The following is a 15,142-nucleotide window of genomic DNA, read 5'->3' as shown; positions in this document are numbered from 1 at the left end:
GGTCGATCAATAAACGCAGATTTGATTATTAGAGATACAATATTACAATCAAATGATAATAAAAAAATTATAAAGAAAAAATATAAAAAGAATACAAAATTATATTGTTGCATGGGTCAATTTTATTTATTACTTTTATAGTTAAAGATAAAAAATTAATGCAGTTCATGGTTCCTAACAAATTATTTAGGGTAACCGAGTTTGCATGGAAATTAGGGTATTCTGTTTGTAAACGTATTAAATAAGTGTACAACAACTTGTCAAAAAAAAAATCTACAGAAACAATAGGTTAAGTTGCTGCAGACCTAATAAAATTAAAAATTAGGGTATTCTGTTTGTAAACGTATTAAATAAGTGTACAACAACTTGACAAAAAATAAAAATCTACAGAAACAATAGGTTAAGTTGCTGCAAACCTAATAAAATTAATAAATAATAAGGATAAGAATTAAGATATCTATTAAATTTTTGCTTTGAAAAATATTCACGGTTATTAGAGAGAGAAATGAAAAACATATATGATGCAAATTTAGAGCCAAAATTTTAGGATAGAGTTGTTGCAAACCTAATAAGGATTAGTGGAGGGAAACAATTAAGTTAAGTTGCTGCAGACTTAACAAAATTAATAAATAAGGATAAGTAAAATGTATAATCGTAAGAGTGAAAAATTCAACTCAAAATCCTCTATCCCTTAGTACTGGTTAAAAATTAATTTATTTATTAATAACATTAAATTAATAAATTTAAATTTTCTTTTATAATATTTTACATTTATCAGTTAATTGAAGCGTTAATTTTATGGAACTTATAGCTATCAGCCATAACTATATTCTATTAGGTAATCTATCATTGAGTTTTTAAAAGTAGAGAGCTGTTTAAGGTCTCCTTTAATCTAGTGTATCTATCGTAATCGTAATCCTAGAGTCCCGCGTTATCTTTGGCATTTATATAACCCCCACTCCCCTTATTGGGCTTCGATGCTGCGACTTTGATCTTGACTTAGGTACGTGCTTCTCTTTCTTCTTTCTCAACCCTTATTCCTCTCAATTCAATTCAACACTCTACAATCTAGGGTTTTCTGATCCCCAATTCACGCTCTTCTTCGCAAATTATCATACTTCGTACTTGTACGCATTACGTGTTCCCATTGCTTATTTTTTTTAGTTGATGGAAATTTTGAACTCAATTTCGTTTTTAATCGAATAGGAAAACTTTAATTTTTGTTGAAAATTATCTATTACTCATCACTGTTATTGTGTTTTGCATTTGGGTTTATATGTTTTTCGAATTCCGCATTTGTGATTTCATCAAGTTGTTGATGGACATTGGAGGATATGTATGAACACATGACACGTCGGCACTGGTTTTAATTTAAGGAAATGGCAAAATTGAATGTAATCACATGTGTAAGAGTGTCAGACACAAACACATGTCAGACACTGGACACACCTTTGATCAGAAGTGTTGGTGCTACTGAGTGTCTTGTTGTAATTTATAAGTGTCTTGTTGAATGTTGATTCTGGAAACTAGTGAATTTCTATCTAATCAACCAGTTTAGTAGTTTAAGTAAGTTTTAAGTAGTTAACTTAATTTCATACTTTATGTTGTATGATTCTGTTCTTTATCAATTGTTTGGAGATACATATGGACTATGAATTGTTTTATTTGTGTATCATTATGTACATTTCTAGATTCTAGATGTTGTTGCTGTTACTACCTAATCATATGACGTGTTGGTGCATTTGGTAAAGAGAAATGATATTTAGACACCCATTTTTTCTTACACACCTGGGACACGTTAATCATGTTAGAAAATGTGGTTAATTTAGTTGAGTAGATGGTTAATTCAATTCACGGTCAAAATTCTGGTTAATTCAACTACATGATTAACCACAATTTTCAACGTGATCTAAAGTTTCCATATACTCAACTGAATTAACTACAATTTTGCATGTAGTTAACCAAGTGTCTCGGGTGTAGGGAAAATTGGGTGTCCATGAAACATTTTTGATCGGTAAATTTAACATGTGATTTACTTTTGATAGGAATTTGGGAGACAAAGGGAAATAGTCCTTCTGTTGACGTGTTTCTCAGCATTAGGAAGGTCAACGGCTTAATGTTGAGTTCTGGGAGTAACTTAAACGGCAGCAGCACAAGTGGGATAACTTCATCGGATATGCCACCTTTGCCCCAGTGTTTGCCGCTGGATTCAATAACTGTAGGAAATAAAAAATATACGGGAGAGCTAAAGAGGGTTCTGGGTGTTCCCCCTGGAAACACCTCAGAAGACCATTCTTTTGGAGTTCCACATCCTAAATCAATGGGCCCAGGAGCCTCAGGGGAGTTAAAACACATAAAGGAAAGTGTTCAAGATGCCTCCAAAAAGGCTAGGTACATGATTGTTATTCTATCCTAGTTACCTCTATCAAGTTCTTCGGATCTGATGAATTCTATTTGAAATGATGAATGGTGACAAACATTAGGATGGCTAGATTAATTGTGAAATGTATGAACTAAATCTTACAGTTGTGATTACAATATAATTTCAACGACAAGATCAAATGAGTTGAAATAAAGTAGTTTTAAAAATGTTCAAATATTTTCATAGGTAGATACAGTGAAATAATTTCTCTGTTTCTTTGACCACTGCCCTTATTTTTCTTTTGGGCTTGTTTTTCAGGGTGTCGGGCCTTTTTTAAATGCCATACACCCTTAGGGTTAGTCAAATACATGTGACTATATTTCTGTCTAATGTAAAATTATTTTCAGATTTATATTATTATTCACCCATTATTTTATGATACAGTGTATTCATTCATTTTGGTATCCTAATAGTAGTGTGTAATGTGCTGTCCAGGGATAGATCAAAAATGCTTCAGGAAAATATATCTAAATTGGATGGGTATACGGAGGCCTTAAACTCAAAGAAGCGACAAAGGAATGATTTATCAAGTGAAAGGGGAAGTGGAGTAAAGTTAACAAAGATGGGAAGCCAGATTCACAAAATCTCAAACGATAATATGACTCCAAGAGAAGTCAAGACCCCAAAATCAATGCTGAACAAGCGAATTCGTACATCGGTGGCAGACATGCGGGTATATTTTAAGCTATTGTTACTAAGGTTTTAGTCTTTGTCTGCGTTATCCAAGATGCTATATATTAAGTTGCTTTAGTGCAGAGTTTTGTTTTGTACATTGTTAAAGCCCTACAATATGGAACAAATTTTGTTAAGAGCCTAACAAGAATGGATTATCTGCCTGATGTTTCAACATATTTTGGGCCACTTTTGCTTCTCAAAAGAAAGATTTCAAGTTTCTTTAGGTCTAGTTTTTAACATTTCAGTATTAAATGATCTGAGTGATTTATCGTCTGAATTTCCATGCAAGTCATATCTAACTTAAAATCGGATATATAATTTTTATACTATGTTTTTCTCGACGGTCTTTAAACATAAAATCTTACACTTATTGCTTTCTAATAACTCTTTATGTCCATTTTCATTCTTTTTTCATGACTTTGTTCATCTGCCCTGCTCCCAGGAGGAAAGTAGGTCTGCTTCTATCGGAAGACAGCAGATGCTCACTGAGAAGGATGGAAATCTGAATCAGACACTTAGTGGGGGCTCTGTTCGAACTGAAGATAAAACATGCAGATTACCTGCTGGAGGTGAGGGATTAGATCAAAAAATAAAGAAGAGGAGGTCTGTCGGAACAGTAGGAAACAGAGTTATAACTGGTGAGAGGGACATAAAACGAGCTACCCTTCCAAATGGAAATGCTGATTTGAAGATGCGATTTAATGATTCTCAGGGTTTCAGGTATTTTTTGAGTTTTACTTAGATTGCAAGATGTTTTTTCAAGTGTGTTGTTAATTTAGATGAAGAATGTGTTGGAGGGATTTTGGTAATTTTTGAAAATCATACGTGTAAATATAAATTCACCATCTCCATGTTTTAGGATCACCCCTTGCCAGCATCCGAAGGGCACCAATACCATGTGTCACAATATTGATACAAATGGTGTTATGGTTTAATATTATCAGCGTACTTATCCAGTGTATTCAGTATTCTGTTGCTCTTGAGTCTTTTTTTAAAGCATTACTGTTGTTTTTTAAAGCATTACTGTTGTTTTCTTGTTTAGAAGCCGGAAACAATTTCCTACTTGAATTCTCTTAACTGGCTATTCAATTGAATTGAAGTATAGACTGGGGGCCTTTTTTTCGTTGTTTTGTTTGGCAAAAATCAGAGCTTTTATTTTGGAGGTCTTGTAAAGATCTGATGGACAATCTTGCTTTCTGTGCATTTTTCCCTATTTGGTGATTGTTCAAAGCCTAGTGCATGCGGCATATAACATAGATGATTTGAATTATACCCTGAATGTGTAGCTTTTACGATTGGAAAATTTGGTGTAGTTCAAAAATTGTTTTATATTAAACCTAGATAACCCTCCCCTGGGGAGGGCAAGGAGGAGCAGATCGGACAAGGACTAAGATGGTGGGGAACAGTATACAGGGGACTGCAACTTTGCATAATGGGAAAAACATATTCATAGTCGTTCCCTGTTGAGACCCGGGACAGGAAGGGAACTAATAACTTGTGGGCGAATCTCGACGGACGTTCCGCACGTTCGCTGCAGCAAACAGCTGCAATCCTCGTGCTGTGATATTTGTGGCACCTCGATCCCTTAATCGGTTTGGTAGAAATTGATTTAGGGATTTGCCCTTGTTAATTCGGAATGGAAAGAAAGATTCCAGAAAGAAAAAATTCTTGGAAAATAGAAAGGAAGGCTGAGAGGCCCCAGTAAAGATCTCCTATTAGCCATGTGGCTCTCCTTCTGATAATCACCTTTTCAATGCAAAACCAGAATTGGTTCAAGAAGTACTTATACACTTTGCCATACTATGAAAATTACTCTTGGTATAAAAGCCACTTTAAGCCTTGAATATCTTCTGGAGTGAAATAATCACACAAATGGATTGCTGGAAGTCTTCCAATAGAGAGCTTGATATACATAGATAACAATGTCATATGAATTATTGTAGACCCCTCCATGTGTAGTTCAAATAATAAATCAAGATTAATGATGCTGAACGTGCTTCACTGCTTCTGTAATATTGAATTCTTTTAGGCTTAAATTACATGTATATTGTTTGCTTATATTGTGCAATTAACTAACCTATTGTAATCAGGATTAAATAATCTCACATCACAAAAGTTCCTCTGAATTATATTGTTTGTTTCTTTTTCTCATGCTAATCTGTTCCCCCGGTTATTTATTAACCTCTTTGAATGTTGTGTTTGTTTACTTCACTTGGGTAGGTAGTTACATCATTGCCGAATGGTCTGACATAATTATTTTTTTTATTGAAGAACATAAAAGTAAACTTTTACTAATAATCTTTTTGTGGTGCAGATTGAAGTCAATTCCTGGATCTATTGGAATCAACAAATCTGAGGGCTCTTCAGAGCCTAATATCACAGGTGTGCGTGTGATGCTTACAGATGAGCAAGGTGCCTCTCTTCACAGGGAAAACATAGCTGACCAGAGCGTTGTAGCAAAAGGAAACAACAGGTTTTAACATTTCTTGTCACGTCATGGTCTTCATTTATTTCTAAAGCCTAGTTTTTTTACCAGTCAATTTTGTGAGGTTTTATAGTGAGATTGACCCACTAAGCATTTAGTCTGATCCTATTTACATTCGTATATGTTGATAGTTATCAAGTTTATTAATTGTCATTCTTTCTATAATTAGAGCAAACACTCAAGAGGAGCCAACAAGCAGCCCTAGCCCAACAATTAAAAACAAGGTATCTCGGGCACCAAGAACGGGTTCAGTTAGTGCGCTAGAGTTGTCTAACATCCAGTCTCCTGGCGGAAGTTTCCCAGGTTGGTAACAGCTTTCAAATTATGAAGTCATGATGATTAGTTAGTATGGCAAATATTAAAAGCTTTCAATATCTGTAGGTTCTTCTATACATCCAATGACCCAGTGGGGTGGACAAAGACCACCTAAAAATTCACGCACACGAAGAGTGAAAGTAGTTTCTCCTGCCTCACGTAACCTTGAAGTTCAGGTCTCATCTGAAGGCTGTCTAACTTCTGATTTCAATGTTAAAGCTTCTTCTGTTGGCAACGATGGGTTCCCACTAGCTAGCAGTGTAGACAACAGTACACCAAAATACAAAAGACCACCAGATGATATTTTGTCTCCCTTTGGATTATCTGAAAGTGAAGAATCTGGTGCTGGTGAAAACAAAATAAAGGAGAAAGGGGTGAATGCCAGTGACTTTGCTTTGGCTGCTGATAGGGATGGATCTCCTATGTTACAAATGAGGAAGAATAAAATGCCAAGAGATGAATCAGGAGATGGTATGCAGAGACAAGGAAGACCTGGAAGGAATTTATCGTCAATAAGACCAGGCCTTCCGTTAGGGAGGGAGAAGTCTGAGAATGTACCTATACTGAAGCCAGTTCAGGAAACAAGGCCTAATGATAAGAATAAAACGTATGATGATTTTATTTGTAGATATGATTTATCCTTTCTACTTCTGTTTTCAACTGTCATCATACCTGGTTGTTAATGCAGCAAATATGGGCGTCCACCTTCAAAAAACCAGAAAGAACGCAAGGTTTTGACTCGTGTAGGGAAGCGGCTGAACATTGGTTCTCCTGATTTTGGAGGTAGTGGTGAGTTTTCAAAACTATGCCTTGTTCATTTGGGAATTATAGTTTTATGCCATAAGCTGCTAAATTATTCACACTGCCTATACTGGTAGTGATATTAGTGTGTTAGGTTTTTTCCAACTGGAATATTTTCCCAAGTTATCATGTCATAACACTATGAGTCATTCAGGCATTTAGGGTGCGTTTGATGGTCAGGATATGATAAGTATATATCATATCCTGTTGTAATCTTTTGTTTGATGCACCGATAGGATATGATAATTTATTCCATTTATTTATCCTATCCTATCACTTCTTTGTAATTTATATCCTAAGTTTAAGCTGGGTTAGAATTATCCTATCAAAAGTAACAACTAAAATCTTTATTTTGCCCTCACCCCACTCCCCTCTCTCTCTCTCTCTCCATCGTCTCATCTCTCTGTTCCTCTACCTCTTCTTCCATAACTCTTCAACACCATTTCTTCCATGTGTTATGGATATAATCCCAATTCATCGGTACAATCCTTTTTTCCTCCGCATGCTAAATTCTCAATTTTCCCTCCTTTTTGGTTATATATATTGCATTGAAATCAAATTGAAAATAATTTTTCTTTTGTTAACGTAAAAAAAAAATTGAAACAAATTCTTTTAAGATGTAAATAGGTGTTCGATTAAGAAGAAAATTTTGAGTTTATTTTTTATCAATTGTCTAACATATGCAGGTGGAAGTTTTAATTAATTGTTGGTTGTAGCTATAAGGTGTGCAATGTTGGTTGGTAATGGACGAAGTATTGTAGCTGACCAAGGAAGAAGATGATTAATAAAGGAAATTATATATAATTAATATCAGTTTAATTGTATTTAAGGGAAATTGATTATAATGGTATTTTTGTCATTTAATTATAATAAAAATGTTATCGTGTTTATTATCATGTGTGTATCAAACATATGATAAGTATTTATCCTCTCTTTATCCTATCCTGTCTTTATCCAATTTCATATCATATCCTATCTCTATCATATCCTGACCATCAAACGAACTTAGTGTCTAGCATATCAGATCTTTTTCATTAGTTATATTTTTATAAATCTATGTAATACATATGCATATATGATATAACATGTTCTTCCAATAAATTGGGTTTTCTTCATTTCTGGTATATTTTTTTGTTTTTATATTCATATATAGTCTATTGATATTATATTGTATATTTTGTTTTAATCATGTTTTCACACGTTGCGTATTGAAACGTGTCTGTCCAGGGGTATCGGATGATGATCGCGAAGAATTGTATAAAGCTGCTAATGCTGCTCTTAATGCAAGCAGTGCGTACTTGAACCATTCTACTCTTCTTTCAAGATGTCGTATATCTCTCCATTATGTTTCTACTTTTGGTTTTCAGTTTTGTTTTTGACTAGTTTGCTGCCTTTTTATGTGTAGCTTTTGCTTCAGGTCCATTTTGGAGTAAAATGGAGTGTATTTTTACTCCCATCAGCTCGAATGATGCATCTTTTGTGAAGGAACAGGTAGCTAAACGGCTCTTGAACGTTGCCTTCCTTTTCTGAAAATTTGAAGTTACTGTTTGATTCTCATTATGTTGAATAGTTTCTGACGTACTGGGTTTTGTTTTTGGTTGATGTATCAGCTCAATATTGCTGACAATTTGGAGAAAAGTTCATCTCATATGTTTGCCATTGATCATGATATGTTGGTAAGTTTGTAGCATTATACATAGCTTGCCTATATCTTTCATCTTGTTTTTCAATAATGAAAAACTAATTAGAGCTAAATATTTTAATATTTAAATCTTCACAAATTAAATATGATATATGTAAGTAACTAGCAAATTTTTATTTCCTCAGGGTGTTGTTATAAATAATAAAACCACTCAAGGTTCACAGAGTAGAAGAAGAAGCCACTTTGATGAACCCAAGTCGGAGGCTGTAGGTGGGAGGAATGACAAGGTTACCCCATTATTCCAAAGACTTCTTTGTGCTCTAATTGAAGAAGACAAAAATGAAGAATCATACCAGCAAAGTGAAGCAAAGAATATATCTAGACAGTGTGCTAGTGATGATTCTCACTGTGGTTCTTGTAATCAAGTTGATTTTGAACCGAAAGACCAGGATAGAATGGAATCTGAAGTTGAATCGGAGGTGGATTTCCATATTCAGAAGAATTGCATATTGGACAGACTATCTTGCGATAAGAGTACTGCATCAAACACATTTAGGTACCCAGACACATCCAGTCCTTTACAAAGCACCGGAGTTTGGCAGGGAGATGAAGAATTGTCCATCTCTGATATCACTCACACCAGTGAAATATGTTCAAATGATCTTGATCAACTGCAACCTGAATTAAATAATCCTAGTTTTCCCTCTCCTGATGGTGACTATCAGCTTATGTCTCTGGATGACAGGCTGCTGCTTGAGTTGCAGAGCATTGGTTTATATCCAGAAATAATGGTAGGGATTTATTTTATATATGGAATTACAAATGTCATGGTTACTTGAAGCTTACTGGATTTATAACTATACTCCTTCTTCTTGCTTTGCTTGTACAGCCTGATTTAGCAGAGCAAGATGCAGTTATAATTCAAGATATTGTGGAACTTGAGAAAGCTCTATATGAACAGGTTTGCACTACAAGAATTGTCCTTGTTAAATTAACCACATTTATCTAGTTGGCTTCCGAGGGGTAACCTTGGCGCAACTGGTAAAGTTGTTGTCATGTGACTGAAAGGTCACGGGTTCAAGTCCTGGAAACAGCCTCTTGTGTAAAACAGGGTATGGTTGCGTACAATACACCAAATGGTGGGACCCCTTCCCGGACCCTGCATATGCGGGAGCTCTAGTGCACCGGGTTGCCCTTTTTTATCTAGTTGGCTTCCAATTCAGTCCATTCTTACATTATTACCCGTGATTTTGTTTGACTAATAGAATGGAAGGAAGAAGAGAAACTTGGACAAAATTGATGGAGCTATTCTCACAGGGAGGGACATGGAAAAACGGTATGTCTAATCTTGCTTTGCATATTCATAGTTGTTCCCTTTGTGATCTTTTATTATGTTATAGAATGTCCTAATTTCTTCATTTTCTGGTATGCACTCATGGGTTGTGATTGTGAATTTCCATTTCTCGAGTTTGGGCTAAAGATATTATTGATTCTTATTAAGATTAATGTGCTTACTTTGCAGGAAGATTGAGCAAGCTGCATTTGACCAACTTACTGAAATGGCTTACAGAAAGAGATTGGTAATAAACATTCCTTTACTGACATTTAAAAAAAAACAGCATGGTGCTATAAACCTCTTGTCGTAGCAGGGTCTAACAAAGGATTAGACCCATTGTAGGTTTGTTGTAGACAGACTTTGCTAGCATTTGCAAGAGGTTGATTTCACAACTTGAATTCAAGACTTTTTAGTCAGTCTACAACAACTTTAAACGTTGTACCCTCTGTTGTCAATAGCGGCCGAACGCGGCGCGGAGCGGCCAAAAACAGCAAAAGGCGATGCAGCGCTCCAACGCAGTGTTTGGAGAAAGCGGCTGATGTGGGCGCGATTGCGGGTATAAAGCGGGCGCGATGCGGGTCAAAGTGGGCGCTTTTCACTTAAAACCGTTTTAAGGGTCATTTTTGTAATTTTCAAACCCTAACTATTAATCTTCTCCATCAGAACCATATACACAGCCGCAAACACAACTTCTTCATCATACAAACAAAAAAAAATCCATCTCCTCTTCTCATCTCATCATCTCTTGATCGCAGAACCCATCTCACCTCTTCTCATCTCATCATCTTTTGATCGCAGAACCCATATTTGTTCTCCTCTCTTCATCTCTTGATTTCACAATTTGTTAATTTGTTAGTTGTTAATTTATTAATTGGGAGGATGAACTTGTTAATTGTTACTTGATAATATCAAGAGATCATATTCACTATATTTTGTGTGATTAGGGCTCAGAAACAGACAATTTCATGAGATCATGGGTAAATGATAATATCATATTAATTAAGGCATACACACCCCACCTATGGGAATAGGCTTTGGTTATTTTTTCTGTTGAAGAATGAGGTAGGCATTTCATAAGTTGTAACCAGGTGTTTTCTACTCAAATTTTGGCAGGCATGCCGTGAAACCAGAAATTCAAAAAACGCTGTTCAGAAGGTTTCAACACAAGTTGCTTTGGCTTGTATTAAACATACTCTTGCAAGATGTAGAAGATATGAAGAAGCTGGTGTTAGCTGCTTTAGTGAACCGACTCTGCAAAATATAATGTTTTCCCCTCATTCACGCGAGAATGGTGCACGACAGGCAGATTGCATTGTTTCTGGCACAGCCAGTAATACATGTAGCAAAGCTTTGCATCAAATTGAAGCGAGAAAATTAGGTATTTCAATTTTTTTATGCTTGCTTTTGCAACAATGTCCGTAGATGTGTTGTTACCCTTTCGGCATATTAGGTCCTAGAAATCTTTGCCATGTTATCAGACTGTCTTCCTTGATCATGCAAGTACTGTTTCACTGGCTGTATCTTTGCTAATGTTAGGTATTTATGGGTGTTGGTTGTTATTTTTTTATTTGCTTTTTTAACTTTTGTTGTGTGTCTACTGCTACAGGTGCTGTTTCGAGTGCTTCTGAGAAATATGATAGTCAGCTGGATTATGCAGACAGGGGACTGGTTGATTCTTTTCAAAGTTCAATCCACTCATCAGAACAATTGTTATCCCAGAATGGGTCTGTGATGATCAAGGGGAAGAAGAGGGAAATGCTGGTCAATGGTGTCGTCAATGGTTCTTCAAGAACATCAAATCTTGACGGTGCTGTTCCTATTGGAGTCAAAGGAAAGAGAAGTGAGAGGGATAGAAATCAGACCCGGGATCAGTCCAGAGCAAATTCTAATTCCAGAGCTGGTTGCCTGTCATTGGACAGTAACAAAAATGAGAACAAGCCAAAAGCTAAGCCCAAGCAAAAGAGTACTGCTGCTGGACATGATAGATTCATGGAAGTAGAGGAATCTGTGTGTATACCTATTTATGATTCTAGTCTATCTGTGGCTAATGCAAGCAACAATGGCAGTAAAGACGGGGCATCATTATCTGGTAACCAGGACACTTCTCATGTAACGGAATCCACTGACTTGGAGAATTTGCCACTACCTGATTTAAGTTCAATAGACGAATTTGGTGTATCTGATGAACTTGACGGGCCACAAGATCTTGGTTCTTGGCTGAACTTTGATGACGATGGTTTGCAAGAACATGATTGTATTATGGGCCTTGAAATTCCGATGGACGACCTATCGGAATTGAATATGCTTATGTGAAGGAATGGAACTTGTAAATTGTACCTATGAAACATCTCTATCAAAAGGAGAATTCATATGGATTCGGTGAACCTGGTGAGCATCAAGACCGTGATGTAACCTGGGTTTCTTGGAGTGGAGAAATTTTGGTGGTTAGGATCAGAATTTTGATCCAATTGTTTTGGTAAGCCAACCACATTGGTATTTTCGTAGAAAGTTGTATGTTGGAAATAGTTCAGAAGATCTGTTGCAGTCATAGATTTCATGACATTGCTTCCAGATCCCCTTCTTATTATCAATCTCCATAATTTAATTGGTTTTACTGTGCAGTCATAGATTTCGTGAGATTGCTTCAAAAGATCTGCATTTTTGAATCTAATTGGTTTTACTGTGCCAAAGTCATGCCTTTGAAATGCAATTTTTTGGGAAATGTAACTGCATAATCTTTAGAAATAAGCTATGTCATTCATTTAGTTAAAAGGTGCCAAAAGGATGGCTTTTTTTGCCCATGTTATCACTTAAGTTACCATGCAATCTAAATTACTTTTGATTCGAATCCTATTAAGTGAGAAAGTCGAAGTTATTTCATATCATCTATGATTAATTATGTATATAGATGTAATGCCTTGATTTATAAATTGATGATTGATATTATTCACTTTATATTTTAAAGTGAAATGATCGCTTTAAAGGAGCTCGATCCGATGTAATATCCTTGTCAACCAAAACATACACAATGTTGATTATTTTCTCCATGAACCGAAGGAAAAGATAATAATAAGCACTAAATAATTAGGCCAACTATAACGAGTTATTAATCAACCCATCAGATATAATGATATGACTTTAGGTAATTCGACATTGCCAATGTTTTCTTCTGCTGAACAGCCATTCTTCTCCAAGTTGCTATTGAAATATGATAATTAATACTCAAAATATGTCCACTCTAGATTGTGCCTAATCCCTTTCAAACAAAAACACTACAGGTAATGACAAAAGCTGCATTATAAATTAAGTAATATACCTAATCTAAAGAAACTTATGCATTAAACAAGTTGTACACGACAAACTAAATCTACAATCTCATCAAGATTGGACGGTTAATATAGAAAGCACACGGAAAATGACCCATATATATTGCAATCCTTACTAATAATTTATTCCCTGTTGCTAGTACTTGATTCATCTAAATCAAAAGTAGTATGCAAATCTCCAGCTCCATACTAATAAAACCATATAAAGAAATCCTTCACAAAAAAAAACATATAAACAATACAGATATATTTTTGACATACAGATCTGTTGCCTTTGCAAAAAACTATTAAGATAGATCCATCATTTCAAATAAAATATTATTCCCACCAATTAATCATCTTCCAGAGCATGTCAAGTCAATCCATTTCCTTTCGTGAATCAATTTGGAGGTTGCACTAGCTAGCTAGACATACTTATAATTTGGTTAAGGGGGCAAGGGAGGGTTTATAAATATACTTTAATAAGAATACTATTCTTTCACTTTCATTTATACTGTTTTTTTTTAATTTGTGTGAATCGGTCAATTGAATTATTCATTTTAAAACAAAGAAAATAATATTTTTTAAATAAATATTTTATCAATGTTGACTGCCTAAAGCCTGATCAAACAAGTCATAACAGCTTAGGTTATGCAGATTTCAGGTTTGACTGAAAATGCCGTGAAAAATTCGAGATCAAAATTTGATACTCAAAATTCAAACGGGGCATTTTTCAAAAATCTGAGCAGCACACGAGACGTGTTTAGGGCAAGAATTTCACCTCAAACCTTATATTTTTCGAGCTACCATTCAAGTCGTTCAATTTTTACAACTCTATTCACAACAAGGTAATTATATTCTAAACTCCATAATTTTTATATTTGTGTCTATAACTTTTATAAATTGCAATCTTATTTTTTTATTTTTTTAGAAATGAAGATGATATCAACTCAATTATGAAACTCCACTTGCAAAACCACTACACGTATAAGTGCAATGTAACAAACACCCTCTCCCCTCAAATTTATTCCACCCTTCTACTCCCTCAAAAGCCACTACTCAAAAAGGAAATGCTTGAAATTTCATAGTACACAAAGTATATTTCTAGCATATGAATCACGCACAAAAACCCACCTACTTCATTTTTTAATCCAATATTATATCTTTCATAGTTTTTTATTCACCATATTCTAATTGACTAAATTTTCATCACTATTTTATTGGTACCAATTAAAATATTGGGTGTGCGTGCACACACTCGTGTAAAAGCATGCAACTTTTTTTGGGTAGTTATGTAAAGCATGCAACTAAAGGTGATTGAGAAATTGACGGGAGGCACTTCAGTGCCTTTGTAGCGGGAAAGGCAGGTGCCTTTGGGCAAATTAGATTATGCCACGTGTCAGTGCTTTGTTTTAAAAAAATAATAATAAAAAATGGGACCAAAACAGAAACGACAAAGGGACAAAGGGAAAAAGGGTGAAAACAGTAACTCTTATCACACTTCTTTCCTCTCTGTATCACCAAAGCTTTCTCCTTTTCCATCAAACACCCTAAACTCACCACCACCATTTCAAATAAATGAATCTAAACTCATCAAATTTCCGATAATTGTGAATTTAAACTCACCATAGCTTTAGTTTAGATTCATTTTTTTCTCTGTGTATACCCATTTTTCTTAATTATTTTGATTATTTTTTTTTCTGTGGATATTATTTTGATGAGAAAATCTTGGAAAACAGAACAATAACGTTGTCATCAAACGATGATCTTTTCTTCACTCTCCATGTATGCCCATTTTTTCTTAATTACTTTTATCATTATTTTTTCTTCTTCTTTCACAAAATTTGTTTTTTCTTGGTATAATCACATAGAAACCACAGAAACCAGTGGTGGAAAAATGGTAGCGCGGAAGTAAGTGGCAACTGTGGGCGGTAGATTGAATTGTTGAAGTTGCAGGAAGAGAGAAAGAATAAGGTGAAGAACGTGTTGTGTTTCTCTCTTTCTCATTTAATCAAATTAAAATAAAAGGCTTAGACACGTGGCATAATCTAATTTGCCCAAAGGCACCTGCCTTTCCCGCTACAAAGGCACTGAAGTGCCTCCCGAAATTGACATAGCATGTTAATTTAATGCATATACTAAGCTCTCTAGCTACATTTCA

General features: G+C 35.1%; 1 protein-coding gene across 3 annotated transcripts; it reads left to right on the top strand.

Moving 5' to 3' along the window:
* Nucleotides 1–851: 851 nt before the first annotated feature.
* LOC146930056 (spectrin beta chain, brain) lies at nucleotides 852–12,524 on the top strand. Of its 3 annotated transcripts, none has more exons than XM_085701711.1 (17): nucleotides 852–1,003; nucleotides 2,046–2,391; nucleotides 2,858–3,095; nucleotides 3,540–3,817; nucleotides 5,412–5,570; nucleotides 5,752–5,885; nucleotides 5,964–6,504; nucleotides 6,586–6,686; nucleotides 7,926–7,988; nucleotides 8,104–8,189; nucleotides 8,309–8,374; nucleotides 8,526–9,131; nucleotides 9,230–9,301; nucleotides 9,606–9,676; nucleotides 9,863–9,920; nucleotides 10,790–11,054; nucleotides 11,283–12,524. In XM_085701711.1, exons 2-17 carry the CDS (start codon nucleotides 2,117–2,119, stop codon nucleotides 11,987–11,989), a joined length of 3,720 nt encoding a protein of 1,239 aa, XP_085557837.1. In that variant the 5' UTR covers nucleotides 852–1,003; nucleotides 2,046–2,116; the 3' UTR covers nucleotides 11,990–12,524. The 3 variants fall into 3 exon arrangements, with proteins under 3 accessions (XP_085557837.1, XP_085557839.1, XP_085557838.1); XM_085701713.1 differs by having other exon boundaries at nucleotides 860–1,003; nucleotides 6,586–6,680; XM_085701712.1 differs by having other exon boundaries at nucleotides 980–1,127.
* Nucleotides 12,525–15,142: the final 2,618 nt, after the last annotated feature.

Source organism: Medicago sativa, chromosome 4 (assembly GCF_051527215.1).
Source record: "Medicago sativa cultivar Bolivia chromosome 4, Bolivia_mono, whole genome shotgun sequence".
Classification (NCBI taxonomy): Eukaryota; Viridiplantae; Streptophyta; class Magnoliopsida; order Fabales; family Fabaceae; genus Medicago; species Medicago sativa.
Note: the sequence above shows the minus strand (reverse complement) of the source record. Positions and strands in the feature narration are given on the sequence as shown.

What these genes read in the sequence shown, in the direction of transcription:
- LOC146930056 (XM_085701711.1), top strand. Translation starts at nt 2,117, where the DNA reads ATGTTGAGTTCTGGGAGTAACTTAAACGGCAGCAGCACAAGTGGGATA. An exon ending in CATCGGTGGCAGACATGCGG is followed by an intron (nt 3,096 to 3,539) that starts GTATATTTTAAG and finishes CCCTGCTCCCAG; the next exon opens with GAGGAAAGTAGGTCTGCTTC. An exon ending in AATGATTCTCAGGGTTTCAG is followed by an intron (nt 3,818 to 5,411) that starts GTATTTTTTGAG and finishes TTTGTGGTGCAG; the next exon opens with ATTGAAGTCAATTCCTGGAT.